This window comes from Triticum urartu, chromosome 5A (assembly GCF_056163025.1).
Source record: "Triticum urartu cultivar PI428250 chromosome 5A, HENAU_Tu73, whole genome shotgun sequence".
Lineage (NCBI taxonomy): Eukaryota > Viridiplantae > Streptophyta > Magnoliopsida > Poales > Poaceae > Triticum > Triticum urartu.
The window spans coordinates 595,636,575-595,660,285 of NC_141877.1; the positions used below are offsets into that span (position 1 = coordinate 595,636,575).

At 45.5% G+C, this 23,711-nt stretch overlaps 4 protein-coding genes across 7 annotated transcripts; all 4 read left to right on the plus strand.

Annotated features, from left to right (window-relative positions):
* The first annotated feature begins 413 nt into the window (after positions 1 to 413).
* Positions 414 to 3,303, plus strand: LOC125510875 (uncharacterized). 2 transcript variants are annotated; one of them, XM_048676153.2, is made up of 4 exons: positions 414 to 636; positions 1,367 to 2,434; positions 2,531 to 2,674; positions 2,757 to 3,303. In XM_048676153.2, the coding sequence occupies exons 1-4, from the start codon at positions 547 to 549 to the stop codon at positions 3,084 to 3,086; spliced, it is 1,632 nt and encodes a 543-aa protein (XP_048532110.2). In that variant the 5' UTR covers positions 414 to 546; the 3' UTR covers positions 3,087 to 3,303. The 2 variants fall into 2 exon arrangements, with proteins under 2 accessions (XP_048532110.2, XP_087378074.1); XM_087521948.1 differs by lacking the exon at positions 1,367 to 2,434 and having other exon boundaries at positions 418 to 636.
* A 1,582-nt stretch (positions 3,304 to 4,885) lies between these two features.
* LOC147973177 (uncharacterized) lies at positions 4,886 to 10,277 on the plus strand. Its single transcript, XM_048676149.2, has 4 exons — positions 4,886 to 5,260; positions 8,305 to 9,393; positions 9,488 to 9,631; positions 9,737 to 10,277. Exons 1-4 carry the CDS (start codon positions 5,171 to 5,173, stop codon positions 10,070 to 10,072), a joined length of 1,659 nt encoding a protein of 552 aa, XP_048532106.2. The 5' UTR covers positions 4,886 to 5,170; the 3' UTR covers positions 10,073 to 10,277.
* A 470-nt stretch (positions 10,278 to 10,747) lies between these two features.
* On the plus strand, positions 10,748 to 14,113 carry LOC147973178 (uncharacterized). Of its 2 annotated transcripts, none has more exons than XM_087521950.1 (4): positions 10,748 to 11,100; positions 12,179 to 13,252; positions 13,349 to 13,492; positions 13,591 to 13,754. In XM_087521950.1, exons 1-4 carry the CDS (start codon positions 11,011 to 11,013, stop codon positions 13,615 to 13,617), a joined length of 1,335 nt encoding a protein of 444 aa, XP_087378076.1. In that variant the 5' UTR covers positions 10,748 to 11,010; the 3' UTR covers positions 13,618 to 13,754. The 2 variants fall into 2 exon arrangements, with proteins under 2 accessions (XP_087378076.1, XP_087378075.1); XM_087521949.1 differs by having other exon boundaries at positions 10,756 to 11,100; positions 13,575 to 14,113.
* Positions 14,114 to 15,100: 987 nt separating this feature from the next.
* Positions 15,101 to 21,770, plus strand: LOC125510876 (casein kinase 1-like protein HD16). Of its 2 annotated transcripts, none has more exons than XM_087521951.1 (17): positions 15,101 to 15,296; positions 15,986 to 16,447; positions 17,269 to 17,394; positions 17,476 to 17,549; positions 17,630 to 17,699; positions 17,786 to 17,841; positions 17,920 to 17,991; positions 18,100 to 18,194; positions 18,373 to 18,439; positions 18,523 to 18,652; positions 18,741 to 18,956; positions 19,033 to 19,163; positions 19,687 to 19,861; positions 19,946 to 20,036; positions 20,562 to 20,719; positions 21,180 to 21,368; positions 21,447 to 21,770. In XM_087521951.1, exons 2-17 carry the CDS (start codon positions 16,031 to 16,033, stop codon positions 21,504 to 21,506), a joined length of 2,127 nt encoding a protein of 708 aa, XP_087378077.1. In that variant the 5' UTR covers positions 15,101 to 15,296; positions 15,986 to 16,030; the 3' UTR covers positions 21,507 to 21,770. The 2 variants fall into 2 exon arrangements, with proteins under 2 accessions (XP_087378077.1, XP_048532112.1); XM_048676155.2 differs by having other exon boundaries at positions 15,121 to 15,296; positions 15,978 to 16,447.
* Positions 21,771 to 23,711: the final 1,941 nt, after the last annotated feature.

Consider the following 23,711-nt stretch of genomic DNA (forward strand, 5'->3'; position numbering starts at 1 on the left):
CAACATCGTGATGAAGCTAGTGGTCAAAAGGAAATTTCGAAGGGTTGATCAGGTGCATAGAATTTGCCGAAGGTCGTCTAAAACCCCTCCAACATTGACATGAAATTGAACAGTTACAGTCCATGAAATTAGTTACCGACCGTCCAAGTGAAACCATAACGCGGGTCTGCACTTTTTTCGTGTAGAACTTATTTCGAATCGAAGCACCATTGTGTATATCAGAATTGGTTGTGTGAAGAAGATTAAGGGAGGTGAGTGAAACATTATACTTTTTTTTTGAGGAATGTTTTTTTTTTCAGGAAAGTGAAACCACAATTTGTAGGGCTAGCGGCACCGAGTGGGCTCGAGTTGCATAGCGTTTCTCCTCAGGCCCGACAATATTTGCACGCAACAAACGGCCCAAAATCGACTGAAGACTGTCACTGATGTGAGCTGGCCGAAGGGCGCTCGGCAGCGTCGGCCCTCCTGAATCAGCCCCGCACCCCATTGCCTCCCCGTGAATCCGCCGCCGCCGCCGCCGCCAGTCGACACCGCCCCCCGGATCCGATGGACACGGGCGCAGATCCTCCGCGCTACCGCCGGCTCAGGAAGGCCTCCGACCTCCGCACCGCCGCCGCCCACCCACCCCAGAAACGGGTACGTACGGCGTCCATCCTCGCGATTTCTGCTGAATGTTTTGCATCCGTTACAGAAGGAGCTGTTTATTTCTGGAGGGTTGCTCCATGTTTGTCGAGCAGTACTACTGGTGCTGCAGGCTAGGTTAGGGATAGCTTCAGCTTGTGCATAAGATAGCCTCTCTTTTGAGGCTTCGTGCTACACACATGAAATGGGAGGGGCTCCCCCTGGCACCCACCTACAAGCTTTGCCTTAGGGATAGCTTAAGGCTTATTTGGACCATAAGCCATACCCCAAGCCGTTCCTAACCCAGAGGTAGGTACAGACAATGCAGTTTAGTGTGTATTTTGCTACTGATTTTCTCTCTTTTCAATCTCCCAGTTTATTATTAAAAAATTGGGCAACTAGAACACCTGTTCCTGTCCATCTTTTGCAGCAGAATGGAGTGCCTATATACTCCCTCTGTACTGTAATACTCCTATATGACTTGAACTTCTAAAACGTGATATATTATGGTAAGGACGGAGTAGTATAGTACATATATGCTCTTAAAATTGTTGCGCTTGCTAATGTCATTATTTAGATTGTTTAGGTGGCCACACTCTTTCATATGTTTTGCTTGTTCATGCACTTTTTTTTACTAGTAATGTTGTTAATGCCTACTTATAAGGCATCTTGCTCAGTTATCTGCTCAAACTATTTGGAATTCCCTGACTGTTTTTCATTTATGTCTCACCAAAACAAAAACTAGATCCGTCCGAGTGAGGAACAGGACAGTTGCTGTGAGGACAAGATCAGCAGCTTACCGGACGAGATGTTAATCATGATCATCGATAAGCTAGATGCACGGACGGCGATAACCACCACTATCCTTTCGAAGCGATGGCGGGATCTTCCTGCACACTCGCACACATGTTATGACCTTGGTGTTGATGACATCCTCCCTCCACGCTACCACAAACTGAAGCAAATGGTGGTGGAGGCTAAGGCAGGGTATGTGGCAGAGAAGAATGCACTGAAGTTGGCCGGTAGTCATGCTTTTAGAGACCGATTCTTTGCCGTCAATGACTGGATGTGGAGAGTCCGACGGCTGACAACTCACCTGCAACGTTATGAGCGTTGGGCCATGCGACGCTATGTTAAACAGGTGAACGCGTTCCTTCTTCCCCCCACCAATGTTCAGCAACGGTCTATCCAGAAGCTGAGGCTTCAAACCTTTGGGACGAGCAATTGCATTGATCAGTGGATTACGTCAGCGATTGGCAAATGGGGCGTTGAAGATTTGGAGCTTGTCATTGACAACTCTTCCTGGCGCTATGACTTCCGGCTATTGGATGAATGCAAGAATGTGCGATTGAAACGACTTGTGCTATCCAATTGTTATCATCATGATGCACCCAAGTCCTCGACATTTCAGAGGCTCACAGCACTTACTCTGTGCAAAGAACATATTTCACACGTTTGTTATATTCTTAGAAACTGCGTGCAGCTGGTGGATTTGAGCCTGAAACATTCCGATTATAACCAAGATCCTCTTCATATTCGTGTTCCTAAGTCAAAGTTAAAGAATCTCCAATTGGACAACTGCAACGTTGGGCAAGTCTATCTGACTTCACTGCCTTGTCTTGAAGCATTTGCTTGTCGCGGTCAGCCAATCGAATTACACTACGGCGAGGTCCCTCGACTTAGGCATGTGAGTTTGAACTTCTTGCAAACGGGAGATAATGGCAAGGATGGTTCCTTATGTCGACTAGGCAAGTTGTTTTTAGGGATTCCGCCACCACTAGAGTACCTTGCTCTGCAATTAAGAGGGGGTCAGGTGAGTAGCCATTTCTGATATGAATTGTTCTTTTATTGATCATAGCATCACACCGCTACATAAGATAGTACTTAATTATCACTTTGTTTAATGCAGATGTGGATTAAACCTGTTGCCATTCGCAGCCAGCTTAATCATCTCAAGAAACTATTCATTGCAAACGTGGCAATGAACTGGGGTACATTCTGGATTCTCACCCTACTTGCTGCCGCACCTGCATTGGAGTCGCTCCATGTTCATGTATGTTTATCCAGCGTGTTTTTTCAAACACAGTACTTTTTGGGGTTTGAAAGATTTCTGAAACTCTGCAATCTGAATGCAGTTTGACTCAGAGAAGGCGAGTGCTTCAGGATTACTAGATGTGCAAGCGGAACACCATCACCACCACTATCACCTGAAAGAACTCATGGTCGTTGGCTTCAACGGGGTGGCGTGGCAGACAGGCTTTGTGAAGCGGATCATGCAGGCATCGCCGATCCTGGAGCACGTCCACCTGCTGGACGGGCACGTCGTAGAGGATGAAGAACAGGAACTCGTCGGCCTGGAGATTGTCCGCCGCCGCCGGGAGTGGCACGAGTGCGAGAGATTGGAGGTGCTCGACGAACTGACAGACGGGAGCAGTTCGCTGCATCCCAAAATAGTTTTGGAATGACTTTTGGTAAGAGTGTTGCTGTGCGGTGGCCTTCCGTTCTGTAGGACTTGTAGGTGTATGCCAGGGCCTAATGATTATGTTATGCTGGCTTGGAAGAAAGAACATGTGTTTGTATTGGGTATCTTGTGCTTTCCTTTTGCTTGATTATCCAAGGATTGATGTAGCTAGCTGTTGAGATGATTGATTCCGTGGCTGCTCATGGTGTGGCTTGAAATCACCACTTGTACGCCTAAAAGATATTTTTTCCTTTCCTTTTTGAAAGAACCAAAAAGCTCACAAGAATCCTTGATATTGGTGATCAGAGCCTGTAAACCCTTTCAATCACCATGTGGTTAGAGCCCCATTTTTTTTCGTATTATATCCTTTGCCAAAAGCAAATGAACCCTTTTTATTATTCTAGAACCCTGAAAATAGAGGTTTGAACTAAAAGTATTTATTTTCCAAGAAAATATCAATTCATTAAAAGTCATTTATGAGGTGTATTACATACACTATCCATTCAAAAAATATTTTTAAAAGATATATACGTATTTATTATAAATCATTCTCTAAAAGGGAATAAATTGTATTTATATGGTTAAAATATTTATTTTCTCTAAAAAAATCCTCAAAAATCACCCAAGTGTTTTTTGAGATTCCAAACCACTTGGAGTGGAGAAACTTTGATACTCCCTCTGTTCACTTATATAAGATGTTTTAGTAAATTCAGACAGTATACTAAACAGTTCAAACTCAGTTATCTGAAACGCCTTATAAAAACGAACGGAGGGAGTAGTAATGTTCAAAATATTTGAGCATTCTCAATCAAACACCTTCCTTATTTCCATATCTTAAGTTCGCTCAATATGAGATATTCATAAATATCCCAAATAATTCCTGGAATTTTTTTTTGAGGGTAAATAATTTCTGAATATGCTCCGTATTCCTGTGTCACGCTATGCCTCGACTTGCGACCCATCAGAGAGCAGCGGGGGACCAGGCCTGCTACCGCCCAGTATAGCTGGCCAAACGGGCCGGGCCAAACAGGCCAGCCCGCGAGCACGCCGGCACGGCCCGCTATGGGCCAGGCATAGCACGGGCTAAACGGGCCGTGCTCGGCACGCGGCATGCCTTGGGCCGTGCCTGGGCCTGGAGTCTGGGCACGCGGGCCGGCACGGCACGGCCTGTTTACTTTTTTATATATAATTGTCAGATTTTTTATATATGTATACCTAAAATATAGTCCAATAGGCCTAAAAAACAGCCCAAGCTAAATATATGCAGCCCAGCGTGCTAAACGGGTCATCGGGCCGGCCCGTTTACTAATCAGGCGGTGCCTGGGCCAAGGAGCGGCGCCCGTGGGCCGGCACGGCACGACCCGGCTATTAAACGTGCCATGGCAGCCCGTGCCGGGCCAGGCACGATTAGCACAGGCCGGGCCGTGCCGTGCCGGGCCGGCCCGTTTGGCCAGGTATGCCGCCCAGGCGGTCAATCAAAGCGAGGTTTTTTTTGAGCATCAGTACAGACACAAGCGCTCATATACACGCGCATATACTCACCCCTATAAACGCACACACGCACACCCTACCCGTATGAGCACCTCCGAGAGACTGAGCCGGCATATCATTTTGAGATTTACGAAGTCACCGTAGGCGCCTCGTCATCGACGGAAACGTCTCCTCCCACTGAAAACGCATCGCCGGAAATCCTGAAATAAATTCAGGAATAATGCGAGCACCAGGATTTGAACCCTAATGGATTGGGGATACCACTGTCCACTTAACCAACTCTCGCTTCAGTCAAAGCGAGGTGGTTGGGGCTTGGGTGGCTGTTCGGATGGGCTGCCCCAGCTGCAAAATCGAGTGCGTCGTCGCCGGAGTTCCTCAACCTCTCGTGCCGTCGTGTCTAAAAAAAAAAAGCTCTCGTGCCGTCGTGAAGCCCTAGGCGCAGGCATGGAACATGAAACTGATGCGAGCCGGCGAAAGCGAATCCACGCCCATCGCGGCGGCGATGGCGCGCAGTAGTCGGCGCTCGGCAGCATCGGATCCACCGCCACCGCTGCCTCAGGAAGGCCTCCGGTCGGCCGCCACCGCGCCTCGGATCCGATGGACACGGGCGCAGATCCTCCACGCCACCGCCGGCTCAGGAAGGCCTCCGATCTCCGCACCGCCCCCGCCTACCCACACCCGAAACGGGTAAGTACGGTGCTCATCCCTGTCATTTTCGTTGAATAGTTTCCCTGTGATTGCTCCGTGTTTGTTGAGCTGTAGGTAGGGGAAAAACAGTTTGGTGTGTATTCTGCTACAGATTTTTTTTTTACTATTTAATCTCTCAGTTTGTGTTTAAAATTGGGCACAGCTAGAACACATGTTCCTGTCCATCTTTTGCAGCATAATGGAGTGCCTATGTATTAGCATAGTGCATACATGCTCTTGAAATTGTTGCGCCTGCTCCTGTCATTACCAGTCCCTGCTGGGCAGCGGCTGGATTGATGGTTTCGTTGCTTGGTTTGGCCATGCCTTGTACCTGCAGACTTGGCTGGTTCGGCCATGTGAAATTAGCATCTGTGAGCCAGCTGAGCAAGTGACCTCGCAGTCCAGCACCAACAAAGCCCCAATTCCTGCAGTCATGGATAAAGTCTAATCAGGCGCGCACAGTTACATATATCAACACAAAATTCCTGGGTGAATCACACAACAACAATTGTGACATAAGCAACGTCTAAAACCTGTTCGGTGATTATGTGACCATCCTTTAAAGCAGTAAACTATTGATGCTACAATCAAACATGCAAAAGACATGGTTTGATTGGGTAGAAGAGAGTGCAGAAGATGAATATTATAGTCACATACTTCCATCTCTGTCTGTAAAAATAAAGATCTATACATTCAGAATTACTACATATGAAAAAACCATGACTTCATTTTAGAGGCTATCTAATGAAGTCAAGTGTATCCACGATTTCTTTTGAGATGCATATAACCTACTGGATACCAACAGAGAAGTAAGCTACTGTAATATTTTTTTGTTCCTTTTCCTTTTTAGGATCTTACTAAGAATACACTTGTTTTTAAGAAAAAACATTTAGAGTTCCCAGCAGTGTACAAATACAATAGACTAAGGGCCGTTCTCACCTGAGAGCACCAGGCCAAGGCGGGTCTGCTTCTTACCAAGTATCGTCGGAGCCGTCGTACAGGTCATAATTGTCGTTGCTGTCGCCATCCTCGTTCTGGACACAAGTGAATTAATTCCAGTTCATTGTCGTACAGGTCATAGTTATCCTCAGCATAATCACCGGATAAGACCTTAAATTTTCCAATGCTCAGGATTACATTTGCAAAAGATAGACACAGAAACAATTTGAAACTAGCAGCAAATTACCAAGTGCATAGGATGAACACATGCATTCTTTCTTTTGCTTACATTCTTAACAATCACAATGCAATGGTTATGAGGTTTCTTTGTTTTGTTTTGGAAACTGGGCATTACAATCCTGCCCAACATGCTTGCTGCCTAAGCATTCTAAGCATCCATAGAGGCAGGGAACAGGGGAATGGAAATTCATCTTCACATATGCAGTCCATGTATGTCTAGAAATATTCCAGTAGTACTATGACTGTAATATTTCCACAACATATTACAGATGACTAAAATTGTGTGTCATACAATTACATTTTCGGGATGAGTAAAACACCAACTGCATGTCACCAATGTAAATATGATGAAATGATTAGTTTTCAGAATCTTATGTTCAAGCATAGCAGAACAAAGGAAAATACCTACTGTCTCCCTGCAAAAACATGCATATGTAAAACATGTGGATGCTCATCCATTTCTATTCATGTAGGCTAGCATATGAATGCTGCACAAATGGCAGTAGGTAACAATTAGATTAGAGGATCACAAAAATTCTTCCTAATTACTAACACTGAGGTGACAGTTAAGTGTGTTTTTGGAAAAATAACATGAAAAATGCCTACAGATAATAAGAGAACCTTGACTGGCATGCCTAATTTTTGAAAAGTAATAAAAGTTACAGAGTGTGGAACCAGGGATACAGAAATACAAATCATAAGTTGATCTGGGTGCGTACCTTTTACTGAGAGCATATTTAGACTGGAGTATGAAACTCATGTAGCAGGAGCTGCTTGCCTACTAATTGCGTTGAGACAAATTACATTCAAAGAACCTTCCTCTCACTAATTCTCATGTGTAAGACAATATGATGGCGGGTACTCAAAGTAGAAAAATGCTTCTTCCAGAGCATTCGTTGCAAATTGTGAATTTCCTGTCCCCCCAAACAGGATCAAAGATCTGAACGAACCTACCTAATCCTAGAAAGCAAGCGGCAGGTCCTAATTGTACAAACAGACTCTGCTCCTAGATTCCCAAAAGAAAATCGAGTTCTCCATACCAAATTCGTACACACTCGCGATCATGTTCTAATCCTCAATATACATGACCAAGCTGGAGTGAAACACTGAAGCATACCCTGGGCAAGTCGCTTGCCTGCTTGAGACGGGGAGGAGTAGCTTGGGTCGCCCGAGCTTGGAAACGGAGGAGGCTTGATGCCGGGATATTTGAGGTCCGCGCTGGCCAGCGACTGCAGTGTCACCCAAGGCGATGGAGGAGCCAGCTGGAGGTGCGGGATGCTGCGCCGGTGTCCATGGAGCCGTCACCCCGGGAACCATCGCGTTCAGGGTTAGCTGCAGGGCCGCACGCGATGGCGGAACGGCGAGGCGGTGCTGGGAGGTGAAGGAGGGAGGTAAGACGGAGCTGCGTCGGTGGAGGGCGGCGCGGTAGAAGGCCGGAGTCGGCCGGGAATGGAGGCAGCGGCAGCATCTCACTCGGGAGGGAGGTGTTGGGGGGGGGGGGGCGATGGAGGGGGTGAGGCGGCGTATATTAGGATAGGCGTAGTGGGGAATGGGCCATGCCCTCCAACCGAGGTTTTCAGGGTTATAACTTATAATGAGGCTTTGGTGGCCCGCACGAGAGGCAGCATGCACCCTTGATTTGCAGTCAGAGTCGCTCAATCGGACGGTCAAAAAAGACGGGATGGCTAGGAGCACGTTCTCTCGCGCAGGACTTCTCTTGGCGGATTTACGTTGTTTAGGTGGAGTCACTCTTTCATGTGTTTTGCTTGTTCATGCACTGAAATTTACTAGGAATGTTGTCAATACTTAGTTATTTGGAATTCCCTGACTTCTATTTCATTTATTTCTCACCAAAACAAAACTAGATACGCCCGGGCGAGGAGCACAACAGTTGCTGTGAGGACAAGATCAGCAGCTTACCTGACGAGATGTTAATCTTGATCATCGACAAGCTAGATGCACGGACAGCGACAAACACCACTATCCTTTCGAAGCGATGGCGGGATCTCTATACACACTCACACACATGTTATGACCTTACGGTTGATGACATTCTCCCTCCACGGTACCACAGACTGAAGCAAATTGTGGTGGAGGCTGAGGCAGGGTACGAGGCAAAGAAGAATGCACTGAAGTCGGATGACAGTGATGCTTCTAGAGACCAGTTATATTCCTTCAAAGACTGGAAGTGGAAAGTCCGTCTGCTAACACCCATCCTGCAACGTTATGAGCGTTCGGCCATGCGACGCTATGTTAAACGGGTGAATGCATTCCTTCTGGCTCCCAACAATGTTCAGCCACGGTCTATCCAGAAGCTGAGGCTTCAAGCCTGTGGGACGAGCTATTTCACTGATCAATGGATTACGCAAGCGATTGGCAGATGGGGCGTTGAAGATTTGGAGCTTGTCATTGACAACTCTTGCTGGCTCTATGACTTCCGGCTGTTGGATGGATGCAAAAATGTGCGGCTGAAACGGCTTGTGCTATCCAATTGTTATCATTTTGTTGCACCCTACTCCTTGACGTTTCAGAGGCTCACATCACTCACTCTCTGCAAAGAAAGTTCACGTATGTCACGCGTTGATGATATTCTGAGAAACTGTGTGCAGCTGGTGGATTTGAGGCTGAAAGATTTTAGTTGTCGCCAACCTGCTTTTCATATCTTTGTTCCTAACTCAAAGTTAAAGAGTCTGCAATTGGACAACTACAACACTGTGGGTGTCTACCTGGGTTTGGTGCCTTATCTTGAAACATTTGCTTGTGGTGGTCAGCCAATTATACTACACTATGGCGTGGTGCCTCGACTTAGGCATGTGAGTCTGAACTTCTTGCAAACTAGAGATGACGGCAAGGATGATTCCTCCGGTAGCGACAGGACATATCAAATAAGCAAATTCTTTTTAGGGGAGCCGCCACCGCTAGAGTACCTTGTTCTGCAGTTAAGAGGGCGTCAGGTAAGTAGCTTTTCCTGAAATGATCTCTTTCTTATTGGTCATAACATTGCATCGGTACATAAGACAGCACTAAATTATCACTTCATTTATGCAGATGTGGATTGAACTAACCGCCATTCGCAGCCAGCTTAATCATCTCAAGAAACTATTCATTGCAAATGTGCCAATGAACTGGGATACATTCTGGATTCTCCACCTACTTGCTGCCGCACCTGCCTTGGAGTCGCTCCATGTTCATGTACATTCATCCTACGATTTTGTCAAGCACAGTACTTTTTTTGGGTGGGGGGGGGGGGGGGGGGTGGTTTTGAGAGATTCCTGAAACCAAGAATTCTGAATGCAGTTTGACAGCAAGTCAGAGAAGGCAACTGCTGGATCACTGAATGTGCAAGTGGAGCACCATCAGCAGCACCATCACCTGAAAGAACTCATGGTCATCGGCTTCGACGGTGTGGCGTGGCAGACCGGCTTTGTGAAGCGGATCATGCGGGCGTCACCAATCCTGGAGCGCGTCCACCTGCTGGACGGGCACGTCGTGGAGGACGAAGATCGGGAGCTCGTCGGCCTGGACATCGTGCGCCGCCGCCGGGAGTGGCACGAGTGCGAGAGATTGGAGGTGCTGGAGGATCTCACAGACGGGATCAAACATTCGCCGCATCTCGAAATAGTTTTGGAATGACTTTTGGTAAAAGTCCGCTGTGCCTGTAGCCTTCCGTTCTGTAGGACTTGCAGCTGTATGCCAGGGCCTAATGATTATGTTATGCTGGCTCTAAAGATAGAACAACATGTGTTTGTATGGAGTATCTTGTGCTTTACTTTTGCTCGATTATCCAAAGGACGGACGGGTGTAGCTGCTGTTGAGATGATTGATTCCATGGTGTTCATTGTGTGGCTTGACTAGGCAAAATTACCACTTGGACGCGCCTAAAAGATATTTTTCTTTCTTCTCCTCCTTTTTGATAGAACCAAAAAAGATCTGCAGCATTCTTTTGTAAAGAAATATAAGAGCATTTAGATCACTAAAGTATTGATCTAAACGCTCTTACTCTTCTTTATGGAGGGAGTACACGGTAATGTTCAACACCATCTATATGTTTATCGAGAGGGGATTTGTGGCACGCAGGTGCAGTGCATGGACCCATTTTTCTTTTGCCTTTCCATTTTCAATATTTTTGTATCTGTTGAACTGAAATTTCAAATTAAGTTTTGCTTTTATATTCGTCTTTCTTGCGACGAGGGCTTTCAAATACGACTCATTTTGAATATGTTTCGATGATTTTCTTTTAAAACTTTGTTAGGTTTCATCTGTTGAAACTTGATACAAAGAATGACAAAAAGTCCAAACACAAAGACACCGGTTCAGATTTATGCGAATAACCGATTCCACACTATCTACATGTTTTTTTAAAAAAAAAATTACACACTATCTAGTACTCCCTCTGTAAGATCTGGTTGGGCTGAGTGAGTCGACGGCGGCTCGGCAGCGTCGGAGTCGGATTCGTCCCGTCAGCCCTCCTGAATCAGCCCCGCACCCCATTGCCTCCCCGCGAATCCGCCGCCGCCGCCCACTCCGCGCCGACCGGCCGGCCGGCCAGTCGACACCGGCCCCCGGATCCGATGGACACGTGCGCAGATCCTCCGCGCTACCGCCGGCTCAGGAAGGCCTCCGACCTCCGGACCGCCGCCGCCCACCCACCCCAGAAACGGGTACGTACGGCACCCATCCTCGCGATTTCCGCTGAATGTTCTGCATCCGTTACAACCAAGAGGAAGAAGGAGCTGTTTATTTCTGGAGGATTGCTCCATGTTTGTTGAGCAGTACTACTGGTGCCGTAAGCTTAGGTCTTGTGCATAAGCTAGCTGTCCAAATGAGCCTCGTGTAAGCAGCGGCGTGGAGAAGCATCTCTATTTTTAACCACCTGTTTGGAGTGGCTTCTAGCAATTGAGCTTATTTGGGAGTATTTGGTAACCGTGTCAAGTCTCAAACACCCATATACATCAACCAAGAGCCAACACAAACACTGTATCACAGTGACACATGAAAAACAAGAGCTACCAAATCATTTCGGCAGTGCAATAGTCTGAGATCCATGGTAATGCAAAGTAAATCTCGGAGATATGGCACTGTTCTTGCATACATCCATACAACGAAATTGACAAGATAATTAGAAAGGGGGGAATTGAGAAGCGAAATGTGAAAAGGAGAGGAACATGAGAACAGAGGCATATTTCCTAGCAGAGAGGGACGGGGGGCGCGGGTGGCACGGAGAAGCTCGAGAAGCCTCTCTTTTGAGGCTTCCTGCTACACACGTGAAATGGGAGGGGCTCCCCCCTGGCAGCCACATAGAAGCTTTGCCTTAGGGATAGCTTAAGGCTTATTTGAACCATAAGCCATCCCACAAGCCGTTCCTAACCCAGTGGTAGGTAGAGACAATGCAGTTTTGTGTGTATGTTGCTACTGATTTTCTCTCTTTTTAGTCTATAAGTTTATTGTTAAAAAATGTGGCAACTAGAACACCTGTTCCTGTTCATCTTTTGCAGCAGAATGGAGTACCTATATAGTATGATACATATATGCTCTTAAAATTGTTGTGCCTGCTCGTGTCATTAATATTTAGGTTGAATAGGTGGACACACTCTTCCATTTGTTTTGCTAGTTCGTGCACTATTTTTGACTAGTAATGTTGTTAATGGTTACTTTTAAGGCAAATTGCTCAGTTATCTGTTTAAGCTATTTGGAATTCCCTGACTGTTCTTCATTTATGTCTCACCAAAATAAAACTAGATGCGTCCGAGTGAGGAACACACCAGTTTCTGTGAGGACAAGATCAGCAGCTTACCCGATGAGATGTTAATCATGATCGTCAATAAGCTAGATGCACGGACGGCGATAACCACCACTATCCTTTCGAAGAGATGGCGGGATCTTCCTGCACACTCGCACACATGTTATGACCTTGGCGTTGATGACATCCTCCCTCCACGCTATCACAGACTGAAGCAAATGGTGGTGGAGGCTAAAGCAGGGTATGTGGCAGAGAAGAACGTACTGAACTTGGCTGGCAGTCATGCTTTTAGAGACCGATTCTTTGCCGTCAATGACTGGATGTGGATAGTCCAACGGCTGACTACCCACCTGCAACGTTATGAGCGTTGGGCCATGCGACGCTATGTTAAACGGGTGAATGCGTTCCTTCTGCCCCGCACCAATGTTCAGCAACGGTCTATCAAGAAGCTGAGGCTTCAAACCTTTGGGACGAGCAATTGCAATGATCAATGGGTTACATCAGCGATTGGCAGATGGGGCGTTGAAGATTTGGAGCTTGTCATTGACAACTCTTCCTGGTGCTATGACTTCCGGCTATTGGATGAATGCAAGAATGTGCGATTGAAACGACTTGTGCTATCCAATTGTTATCATCATTATGCACCCAAGTCCTTGACGTTTCAGAGGCTCACAGCACTTACTCTGCGCAAAGAATGTTCGCATATTTCACACGTTTGTTATATTCTGAGAAACTGTGTGCAGCTGGCGGATTTGAGCCTGAAATATTCCGGTCATAACCGAGATTCTCTTCATATTCGTGTTCCTAAGTCAAAGTTAAAGAATCTGCAATTGGACAACTGCAATGTTGGGCAAGTCTATCTGACTTCACTGCCTTGTCTTGAAGCATTTGCTTGTCGCGGTCAGCCAATCGAATTACACTACGGCGAGGTCCCTCGACTTAGGCATGTGAGTTTGAACTTCTTGCAAACTGGAGATAATGCCAAGGATGGTTCCTTATGTGGACTGAGCAAGTTGTTTTTAGGGATTCCGCCACCGCTAGAGTACCTTGCTCTGCAATTAAGAGGGGGTCAGGTGAGTAGCCATTCCTGAAATGATATTGTTTTTTTATTGATCATAGCATCGCATCGCTACATAAGATAGTACTTAATTATCACTTCATTTATGCAGATGTGGATTAAACCTGCTGCCATTCGCAGCCAGCTTAATCATCTCAAGAAACTATTATTTGCAAACGTGGCAATGAACTGGGATACATTCTGGATTCTCACCCTACTTGCTGCCGCACCTGCCCTGGAGTCACTCCATGTTCATGTATGTTTACCCTACTTTTTTTTTCAAGCACAATACTTTTTGGGGTTTGAAAGATTTCTGAAACTCTGCAATCTGAATGCAGTTTGTCAACAACTCAGGGAAGGTGGGTGCTGCAGGATCACTAGATGTGCAAGTGGAACACCATCAGCAGCACCATCACCTGAAAGAACTCGTGGTCATCGGCTTCGGCGGGGCGGCCTGGCAGACAGGCTTTGTGAAGCAGATCATCCAGGCATCGCCGATCCTGGAGCGCGTCCACCTGCTGGACGGGCACGTTGTCGATGATGAGGATCGGGAGCTCGTCGGCCTGGAGATCGTCCGCCGCCGCCGGGAGTGGCACGAGTGCGAGAGATTGAAGGTGCTCGACGAACTGACAGACGGGATCAGTTCGCCGCATCTCAAAATAGTTTTGGAATGACTTTTGGTAAAAGTCCGCTGTGCCGGTAGCCTTCCGTTCTGTAGGGCTTGCAGCTGTATGCCAGGGCCTAATGATTATGTTATGCTGGCTCTAAAGATATTGAACAACATGTGTTTGTATGGGGTATCTTGTGCTTTACTTTTGCTCGATTATCCAAAGGACGGATGTAGCTGCTGTTGAGATGATTGATTCCGTGGTGCTCATGGTGTGGCTTGACTAGGCAAAATTACCACTTGGGGCGCGCCTAAAAGATATTTTTCTTTTTCTTTCCTCCTTTCTGATAGAACCAAAAAAGATCTGCAGCATCCCTGATATTGTTGACTACTGCTACTTGTTGGACCAGAACAACAACTTGGATGGACCTGATATCACAACTGAACCCTAGAGACTCAAGCACTGGTTTAAGGTCATATATAGATGGCCAAAATTTCAAAACCAAAAAAGATACAAACATGGTAAGTACTGTACACGGATAAGGTTTCAACACCGTCTATATATTTACCGAAAGAGGATTTATGGCACACAGGTGCGGGGCCATCGACCCCATTTTTTTTTTGGCTTTCGAGTTTCAATATTTCGTAAAAGTTCAAATTAAGTTTTGTTTCCGTATTCCCCTGTCTTGTGCGAGGGCTTTCAAATATTACCCATTTTGAACATGTTTTGACGAGTTTTTTTCCCCTTCTTCTACACTTCCTTTAGTTTTGCCCGCTGAAACATGATACAGAGAACGGCAGAAAGCCAAAACACAAGGACACCGGTTCAAATTCATAGGAAAAAACGTTTGCACACTTCCTTGCATGGTACGTACTCACCTCCGTTCCAAAGTTAGTGTAAAGTTGAGTCATTTATTTTGAGACGAAGGGAGTAACCAAGGATCCATTCAAATTCACACGGAAATTCACCGCTTCCTACGTGCCCGTAACATTTCCAGAAAGTCGTTAAAAATCCGCCCACGCAAATCCGTCCGCCGTCCCCCCCTCCCCGTAAATTTAAACCTCGGGCGAAATGCTGTGTAGACCTCCGCGGTGCGCGCAGGCTGTATCCACCCCCGCATGCAACGACGCCATTCCCAGGTCCAGCCAGGTGCCCCCCACTCCCCCACCCCCTCCCTGCCACCCGGGCCCACCCGTCGGCGACCGCTGCGGGCCCCACCCCCAGCTGCGTCAGCTGCTGCGGCACACCGAGCACCAGCACCACCACCCCCAACCTACACCCTCCAGGACAAAGGCCCGAGACGGGAGCGCTCCCCCCACAATTCCTGGCCCCCGGTCGCGCGCCCCATCCTCCCTCCCCTCCGCACGGCCCCCGAGGCGCCGCCGCCGGCGCATCCGCATCCGACGCATCCGCCGACCGCCCCTCCGTCCGTCCGTCGCCGGCGTCCCCGATGTAAGCCTCCCGCCGTCCCCTCCCCCATTTCGCACGGTTATCCGGTTTTCCCAATCCGGCGGCGGCGGCCGGCGCCGTTCCTCGCGATCGGGCCGCGCGGCGGGCTCCCGGCCGCGATCCGATGCGGTCCCTCCGGCCCGATGCGTCCTCCGGCGGCCGATTCGCGCGCGGCTTTTGTGTGTTAGGCTCGTGGTTAGGACGGCGCGTACGGCGCGTGCTGTTTGTTGGATTTAGGAGCGATGCGTGGTCCGCGTGGGATTGGCGGCCCGCGGCTCGTCTGGGCCCGATTTGGCGCCCGATTGGCCGGAGCCCCGCTGCAAAGGCGGGATTTTTCTCCGCCGTGGGTGGAGATCCCCTTGTGGGGGAGGAGGCATCGGGCGATGGAGATGCCCGCCCGGCTCCCTTTTGCGGCTGTGGTGGCATTCGATTCCGGCTAGAGGGCTGCGGTGCTAGGAACGCAAGTCATGTCTTTAGGAGTGCCTCAAGCCCCTGCGTTGATTCCTCCCCAGATGTTTGTCTATCTGTCTGTCTGTCTCGGCTGCTCATGTTTGGTTTGCATAGGCATGGTGAAGGAGCGAGTTGTGAGCTGAGATTTTTACGTGTGTATATGTATGGTTGCCTGTCACCGTTTCCTTTTACCTGTATTCATTGTTTTGTGTTTGGTTTCTTGTGCATGGGGAGATTGCCAGGAGCGCCGAGGGGTGTAACGGCAGGCCGGGTTGCATGGACGGATAATGCCAGAGCTGCGAAGTGGTGTTCGGAGAGCTTGTCTGAGGTCCAGCAGGCTTGAAGACGTCCAGGCTGCAGATCAGGTAGCCGCTCCCGTGTTGCCAGCTCCCCGGGGGAGGGGTGGGAGGCGTGGTGGTGGTGGTGCGGCTGGCAGAGGCAACAAGAAAGCAGCTGCCGCGGGAAGAGGAAGGCCAGCCCCAAAGGCTAGAGGAAAGAGGGTCGAGGCTATTGATCTGACTGACCAGCCTTTCGAGGACATCCCTGAAGCTATCGTTGGAGAGGCAGTTGCAGCCACCGCCCAGCAGGACCTTGGTTTGAACAAGGTAGCTGACAGGGCCGCCAACTTCAAAATGGAAGGTGCAAGTGGTGATAGACTTGCAGCGGCGGAAGATGAAGCCACGACGACGCCAGTGCCTGAGAGGGTATGACTTCCTGTTTTTCCCGTGCACTTGTTTACGTCGGCTATCCTATTTCTACACTGATTGTGCAAGTATTTCTTCCCATTCCTCTATGTTTGTTATGTTACTTGCTAATGATGTTAACTTTGTTTGGTAATATTTGTACCATCATGTGGAAATGCATTGTTCTTTTGTTGTATCATGCATACCTATCTATCTCTCCTTTGGCAAGTAGTGTGTCCTTCTAGAAAATTTCTCATGATGTAATAAGTAATAATTGATTGTTGTTCATCTAAAGAATGAATGCGGCGAAAAGCTAAGCATGTGCATCAGAGATCGTGTTTATACTTCCATGAGAGTAGTCAAGACTGAGTGGCTGTATTATGGTAGTTTTGTTTTGTAGCAGAAAGCAAACATCTAATAAGATATTGAAATAGAAGCCAGTTGGAGTTAAAAAGAAGAAACTAATTTCACATCAACATAAATACAGAAATATTGTTGTTTTGGCTGCAAACCCAAATCAATTTTCATACTCTTCCTTTCTCCCTCTCTCTGGGAAAAGCACCGCATGTTTGTCTTCCACCGGTCATTGCTAATTATAGCAGAGTGACACACATTTCCTTAGTTCCCTAATTTGATGAATTTGCTGTGAATAGTACATATATATGGGGTTTCCTTTTCCCATAATGTAATGACCAAAATAGGCTTCTCATTTTCTCTAGTGCTGCTTAGTTTGCTCTCGTGGTCATATTATTACTGATCCACCAATACAGTTTTGTATAGTAGAGTTCTGTTTACATGATATAAGCTCCTAAAAATCTGAATGTTACATCTAACTATTGCAGGTTCAAGTTGGTGGTTCTCCAGAATATATAACTGATAGGAAGTTGGGTAAAGGTGGATTTGGCCAGGTCTATGTTGGCAGAAGAATAACTGGTGGGGCTTCTCGTACGGGCCCAGATGCATACGAGGTTTCTTTTCTCACCTGCCTCAGTTGGACACTAGAGTCCTCCTTGATCTAGTTGAATCTTATATGGATTAATATGCTTTAGGTTGCACTCAAACTTGAACATCGAAGAAGCAAAGGATGTAGTTATGGCCCCCCGTTTGAGTGGCAGGTTTATCAGTAAGAACTATACATAATCCACCCTTTTTACATTTATGTTATTTTCTGTGGAGCATGGCATGCTAAACTTTCTGTGACAGGTCTCTCAATGGTTGTTATGGCATACCATCAGTCCACTACAAGGGTCGCCAGGGAGACTACTACATTCTTGTGAGTTCAACTATAGTTATGCAACTCCAGACTGCCTCTTAATATGATCCTTCATAGTCAATTCAACCTGCATTTCAAAATTTCAGGTAATGGATATGCTGGGTCCTAGCCTCTGGGATGTTTGGAATTCAATGGGACAGGCGTGAGTATCTTACTAATCTTTTCACCCTGTCAGCATGTTTTTCTTACTCCTTGCTGAAAGCACCAATATCCCAAACAGGATGTCTTCTCATATGGTTGCTTGCATTGCCGTTGAGTCCATATCAATCCTTGAGAAGCTTCATTCCAAAGGGTAATTTTCTACAGCCATGTGTCTCTGTCAATGATCCTGGAGTCCATGGACATCATTTTCCTATCCTTTGTTGGTATTAACACTTCTTCTGCTTCCTATTATTGTCAGCTTTGTCCATGGAGATGTAAAGCCAGAAAACTTTTTGCTTGGTCAACCTGGATCACCTGATGAGAAGAAGCTTTTCCTAATTGATCTTGGTTTAGGTATGTTCTTGTTTAAGACAGTTTCATCTTTATATGTAGATGTCCAGTTTCATATTTTCAGTGAGCTGTGGCCTTCAGTCATAAGAATCGCTACATAATAGGATGTTGATGGTTTGACACATTTTATGCGCCACTATAACCTTTTTCATGTGGTTCTGTTAATATCTAAATTATGCAGCATCCAAGTGGAAAAAAGCATCATCCAGTCAGCATGTTGAATATGACCAGAGGCCAGACATCTTTAGGTTGGTTCTATACTATATTCTTTATGTACAAAACTAAAAATTATTCACCTATTAACTAACCTATTTCCTTTTATGATTTCCAGGGGAACAATTAGATATGCTAGTGTCCATGCTCATTTAGGCCGTACAGGCAGTAGAAGGGATGATTTGGAGTCACTAGCGTACACCCTTATTTTTTTAATAAGAGGAAGATTACCTTGGCAAGGCTTTCAGGTAGCCTTAGATGCGCTCATAAGAGTTTGACTAATAATTTACTGTTTGCTCTTGAACCCATTTTAATGTTAATTGCTTATTAATGCAGGGAGACAACAAGAGCTTTCTTGTTTGTAAGAAGAAGATGGCTACCTCTGCGGATGTTCTGAGTTGCTTCTGTCCACCTCCATTCAAACATTTTCTTGAGATGGTCACTAATATGAAATTTGATGAAGAGCCAAATTATGCAAAACTTATTTCTCTCTTTGATAGTCTGATTGAAGTGCCTGCTTCAAGACCCATCAGAATTGATGGTGCTCTAAAGGTTTGTTCTGCTGTACCTATGCTCCGTCGTTTTTTTTGTATTAAAATTGATCATGCATCTGTTTTATGTATTGTAGGTTGGGCAGAAACGTGGAAGAATGGTTGTAAATCTTGAAGAAGAGGAACAGCCTAAGAAGAAAGTTCGGTTGGGGAGCCCAGCAACTCAATGGATTTCGGTTTATAATGCTAGGCGGCCTATGAAGCAGCGGTAATTGTCTTAAAATATGAATTTAGTGCAGAGTTCTTCATTCTTATGTCTGCTTGCCCAGACATTATTTCTTCTATGAATTCTCATTTCCTTGCCCTTGAAAAATTGGCCTGTTCTAGTGATTCAGGTACCATTTAAACTGACATAAGTTGTCTCTTGCACACATTATTGGCCAAACTTAGCCTAGTACACCCTCCCCTCTCTCTTCCTGACACATAGTCAGCAGTCAACTGTGCTGTGGTGATTCATGTTGAACATGCGATCGTTCTTAGTGTGAACTCACACTTTGAAGTGTCATTTACCTTGTAAAAGCTGCGATTCGAATTACACTATTATTGATTTTTGTAACTGAACCATTCATGGTAGCTCTAGTGATGGAAGGGGCTTGGTTTGTGTTTATTATGATTTAAGCTTGTGAAGCTCCTGTTTGGTTACTCTTGCTTTCTTGAGCCTGAGATATTTATTGGTCAATTATTTATCATCCTTCGTAAATTGATGTATTGGTTATTTGTCCTTTTTACAGATACCACTACAATGTAGCCGATTCAAGGTTGCACCAGCATATTGAAAAAGGCAATGAAGATGGCTTGTACATTAGTTGCGTAGCTTCTTCAGCAAATTTTTGGGCTCTCATAATGGACGCTGGGACCGGGTTTGGTTCTCAAGTGTATGAGCTTTCACAAATTTTCCTGCACAAGGTGCGCCACGGTCTCTGTCCTCGCTAGTTGGAATTTTGATAATCCAGAATCTTGATGCTATATTGTTTATGACTTTTTATATAGGATTGGATTATGGAGCAATGGGAAAAGAACTTCTATATAACAGCAATAGCTGGAGCAACCAATGGAAGCTCATTGGTTGTGATGTCCAAAGGTTTGTAAATTACCTGTTCTTTCTTGACAGCTGCTCATTTGTTGAAACTACTCCCTTTGGTGAAGATCGCACGTTTGAGAGAGAACTGCTATACGTATAACACGAACTAGTATGCTTTTACTGATGTATCACATAAATGTTTGAGCACATAACTTGTGATCAGAGTGAGGAAAATTACTATATTAGATCATCTGTACCAAATTTATACCTGATTTTATCGTATGTGCAGTCGTTCCCTTTTAAAAATGAGCAGTTATCTGGAAACTAACATTTAGCAGAACCTCCAAGCCACCAAGGTTGCCACAGCATTGTTGGTACAGGATACATCAGTCTGTCCTTGGTCACTGTTCTGATAAACTAGCGCTGAGCAAACATTTTTACTAGTTTTCTGTTTTTAATATTTACATACGAAGTTAAACAAATTATCAGCATCTGTCTACTGTCTAGATCCTTGATGTTTTGTATAGCCCGCTGTTCCCTTTTCCGTGATTTATACATGTAATCTGATCTTCGATATCATTACAGGAACTCCATACACACAGCAGTCATACAAAGTCAGTGAATCTTTTCCTTATAAGTGGATTAATAAAAAGTGGAAAGAAGGTTTTCATGTAACATCCATGGGTACTGCTGGGAACCGTTGGGGAGTTGTCATGTCGAGGAATGCGGGCTACTCTGACCAGGTCAAAACACATGCTGTACTTCTTTGTGATAAATTATTTGAAAATATAATTTTCATGAATTTGGTGGTCCCTCACGTATATAATTTCTCATGTGTTTAAACATACATTTGACGACTGCATATGTTATAAAAAAGAGGAAAAACAATACTTAACATATGTCTACTTTTCAGTTCTGTAGATCTCTGCAAGCTAAACTCTTTTGAAAATTTAGATGGTTCACATCTGACAACCAGCAATTTGAGCATTGCATGTAAAATATGTAACTGTAAAAGCATATGCTGCTCTTCAAGGTTGGCTTCAGTTAACCTTGGAGAACTGGGTTCTGTACCGTTTTGATGAGTAATTATGTAGAGTTGTGCCAAGTCTGAATTTTCTTACATATAGGTCATAAGGTGTGGCCAGTGTGGTGTTGCCACATGACCGACCAGTGATGAAACTGAATCTGTGTTGCAACCTGCAGGTTGTAGAGTTGGATTTTCTGTATCCAAGTGAAGGACTCCATCGGCGATGGGAGAGTGGTTACAGAATAACTTCATCCGCAGGCACACCTGACCAAGCTGCTTTTATCTTGAGCATACCAAAGAGGAAGCCACTGGACGAGACCCAGGAAACCCTTCGAACTTCTGCCTTCCCCAGTAACCACGTGAAGGTACCTCGTGCATTTTTGTCCACCATGTGTTGATTAGTGCCTTTACCTAACCCAACCCTCGGAACTGAAAATTTTCAGGAAAAGTGGGCGAAGAACCTGTACATCGCCTCAATCTGCTACGGGCGAACCGCGTGTTGACGGCGTACTTGAGCTCGACGGCGAAATCACCCGAGTTTTACCACTGGAGCCAGAAGAGAGTTCGAGACGGAACAAACTCCGCGTCAACCTTATTATCTAGGTTTCGAGCGCAATTGGCTGGGCGCTGGCACTGGGCCGGCCTCTTTTGGTTGGCGGCACGCTATTCTAATTGTAAAGAATCTTGCGAAGATCCTTGGTGTTGTTGTATCAGTCCTCATCGGATGGATATGAACCTGTTGATAAGCTAAGGTCATATTATTGGCAGATTTGCTGTTGCTCATTTTCGCAGCTCACCTGTAGCAATATCCTATGTGAGGAAGCTGCAGAGGTTGCTGTCAATCCCATGATGCAACTTTTGCTAACTGACTCCAAAAGGTTTGGCACACAGCACAGCACACCTGGATCATGATTCAGTTGCTGTCAATCCATGATGCAACCTTTGGTAACTGACTCCAAAAGGTTTTGGTACACAGCATACCTGGACGTAACCTAAAGGCTCCTTTGATTCAAAGGAATTTTATAGGATTTCTGAAGGATTGAAATCCTTAGGATTTTTTTCTATGTTGCTCCTTTGATTCATAGGATTGAATCCCATAAGAATTTTTCCTATGGAATCTTTTGTACTACATTTCATAGGAAATCTAACATCCACTCCAACCTCTTTTTACAATTCCTTTGTTTTTCCTGTGCAGTCAAACACTCGGGGCTCCTTTGATTCAAAGGAATTTTATAGGATTTTTGAAGGATTGAAATCCTTAGGATTTTTTTCTATGTTGCTCCTTTGATTCATAGGATTGAATCCATAAGAATTTTTTCTATGAAATCTTTTGTACTACATTTCATAGGAAATCTAACATCCACTCTAACCTCTTTTTACAATTCCTTTGTTTTTCCTGTGCAGTCAAACACTCATTGCTAATCCTATAGGATTCAAGTGGGCATGCCACTTCAATCCTATACTTTTCCAATTCCTACGTTGTTAAAATCCTAAGAATTAAAGAGACCCTCATTGCTAATCCTATAGGATTTAAGTGGGCATGCCACTCCAATCCTATACTTTTTCAATTCCTACGTTGTCAAAATCCTAAGAATCAAAGAGGCCCTAAGTTGGGTTTTATATAGTGCCATGCCCATGCGCCTGAAATGGGATTAGTGTGTGGTCTGTTACAGTCTTACAGAGCCTATGTTGGGTTCGCCGTGCTATCCTTAGGACATTTTGACCTGTACGTCATTTCAACTAGTAGAATGGAGATGTTGCCGATATGGTACAGCTCCAGAATCAGAATCACGGCCAAAATATCCAATCTTACCCTTTTTGAGAAGTTCTTGTTAGAAACCCACAGTCTAGCTACTGACTCATAATTGGCGCCCACTGCCTTTTTGAATTAACTTTGCACAACCTCCCAGATAGCAGAGGAAACCACACAATTAAAGAATAAATGGGTGATGTTTTCATCACAGGCACAAAAGAGACATTCTCTACCTTTGTCTATATGTCTTTTGAGCAATTGTTTTTAGTCATTAATTTATTATGTCCTAGCAGCCAGAGAAAAATATGAGAGGGACAGACAGCTTCCAAACTGCAGGAATGTAAACTAGACAGCTTCCAAACCGCAGGAATGTAAACTGGTTGCACACTCTGGAAATTAATAACCGAATAGAAAGCGCTAGTAGAATAAACACCATTCTTCTCCAAACGCCAGATCAAGGCATTTGAATCACCAGAGAAAGTAATGCTCTTACCTATTTCTACCAATTCATACCACTTCTCCATCACCTGGGGAGTAAAGGACTTCCAAAAGGTACTTTTAAGGTTGTCCCCATCCCACACAGTTTTGCTACTAACATTCTTCTCCATGCAAATGAGGTAAAGATACCAGTATTGCACATCAAGGGGAGTTGTACCAATGCAAGTATATTCCCAAAACCTAATTTAATCCCATCCCCCACCATCCATCTATAACCAAATTTGATGGCTTTGATTAGATGTGACCCCTTTTCAGAAGGTGGAAGCATTGGTGGAGGAGCTCATGAAGATGTTTGGGGAGGTATTTGAGTATTTGCCATCAATTACTTGTTTCCGGAGTTTCCCACCCCCCTGGATATATCTCTTAATCCAAGAGCCTAGGAGACTCATATTCACTTCTTTAAGGTTTGGGATCCCTAAACTCCCATACTCCCTTTTCATGCAAATCATCCCCCAAT

Coding starts and splice junctions, on each gene's coding strand:
- LOC125510876 (XM_087521951.1), top strand. CDS start 16,031: ATGCCAGAGCTGCGAAGTGGTGTTCGGAGAGCTTGTCTGAGGTCCAGC. Junction 16,448..17,268: donor CGACGCCAGTGCCTGAGAGG/GTATGACTTCCT, acceptor TAACTATTGCAG/GTTCAAGTTGGTGGTTCTCC. Junction 21,369..21,446: donor TCCCCAGTAACCACGTGAAG/GTACCTCGTGCA, acceptor GAAAATTTTCAG/GAAAAGTGGGCGAAGAACCT.
- LOC147973177 (XM_048676149.2), top strand. CDS start 5,171: ATGGACACGGGCGCAGATCCTCCACGCCACCGCCGGCTCAGGAAGGCC. Junction 9,394..9,487: donor TGCAGTTAAGAGGGCGTCAG/GTAAGTAGCTTT, acceptor TCATTTATGCAG/ATGTGGATTGAACTAACCGC. Junction 9,632..9,736: donor TGGAGTCGCTCCATGTTCAT/GTACATTCATCC, acceptor TTCTGAATGCAG/TTTGACAGCAAGTCAGAGAA.
- LOC125510875 (XM_048676153.2), top strand. CDS start 547: ATGGACACGGGCGCAGATCCTCCGCGCTACCGCCGGCTCAGGAAGGCC. Junction 637..1,366: donor CCCACCCACCCCAGAAACGG/GTACGTACGGCG, acceptor AACAAAAACTAG/ATCCGTCCGAGTGAGGAACA. Junction 2,435..2,530: donor TGCAATTAAGAGGGGGTCAG/GTGAGTAGCCAT, acceptor TGTTTAATGCAG/ATGTGGATTAAACCTGTTGC.
- LOC147973178 (XM_087521949.1), top strand. CDS start 11,011: ATGGACACGTGCGCAGATCCTCCGCGCTACCGCCGGCTCAGGAAGGCC. Junction 11,101..12,178: donor CCCACCCACCCCAGAAACGG/GTACGTACGGCA, acceptor AAATAAAACTAG/ATGCGTCCGAGTGAGGAACA. Junction 13,253..13,348: donor TGCAATTAAGAGGGGGTCAG/GTGAGTAGCCAT, acceptor TCATTTATGCAG/ATGTGGATTAAACCTGCTGC.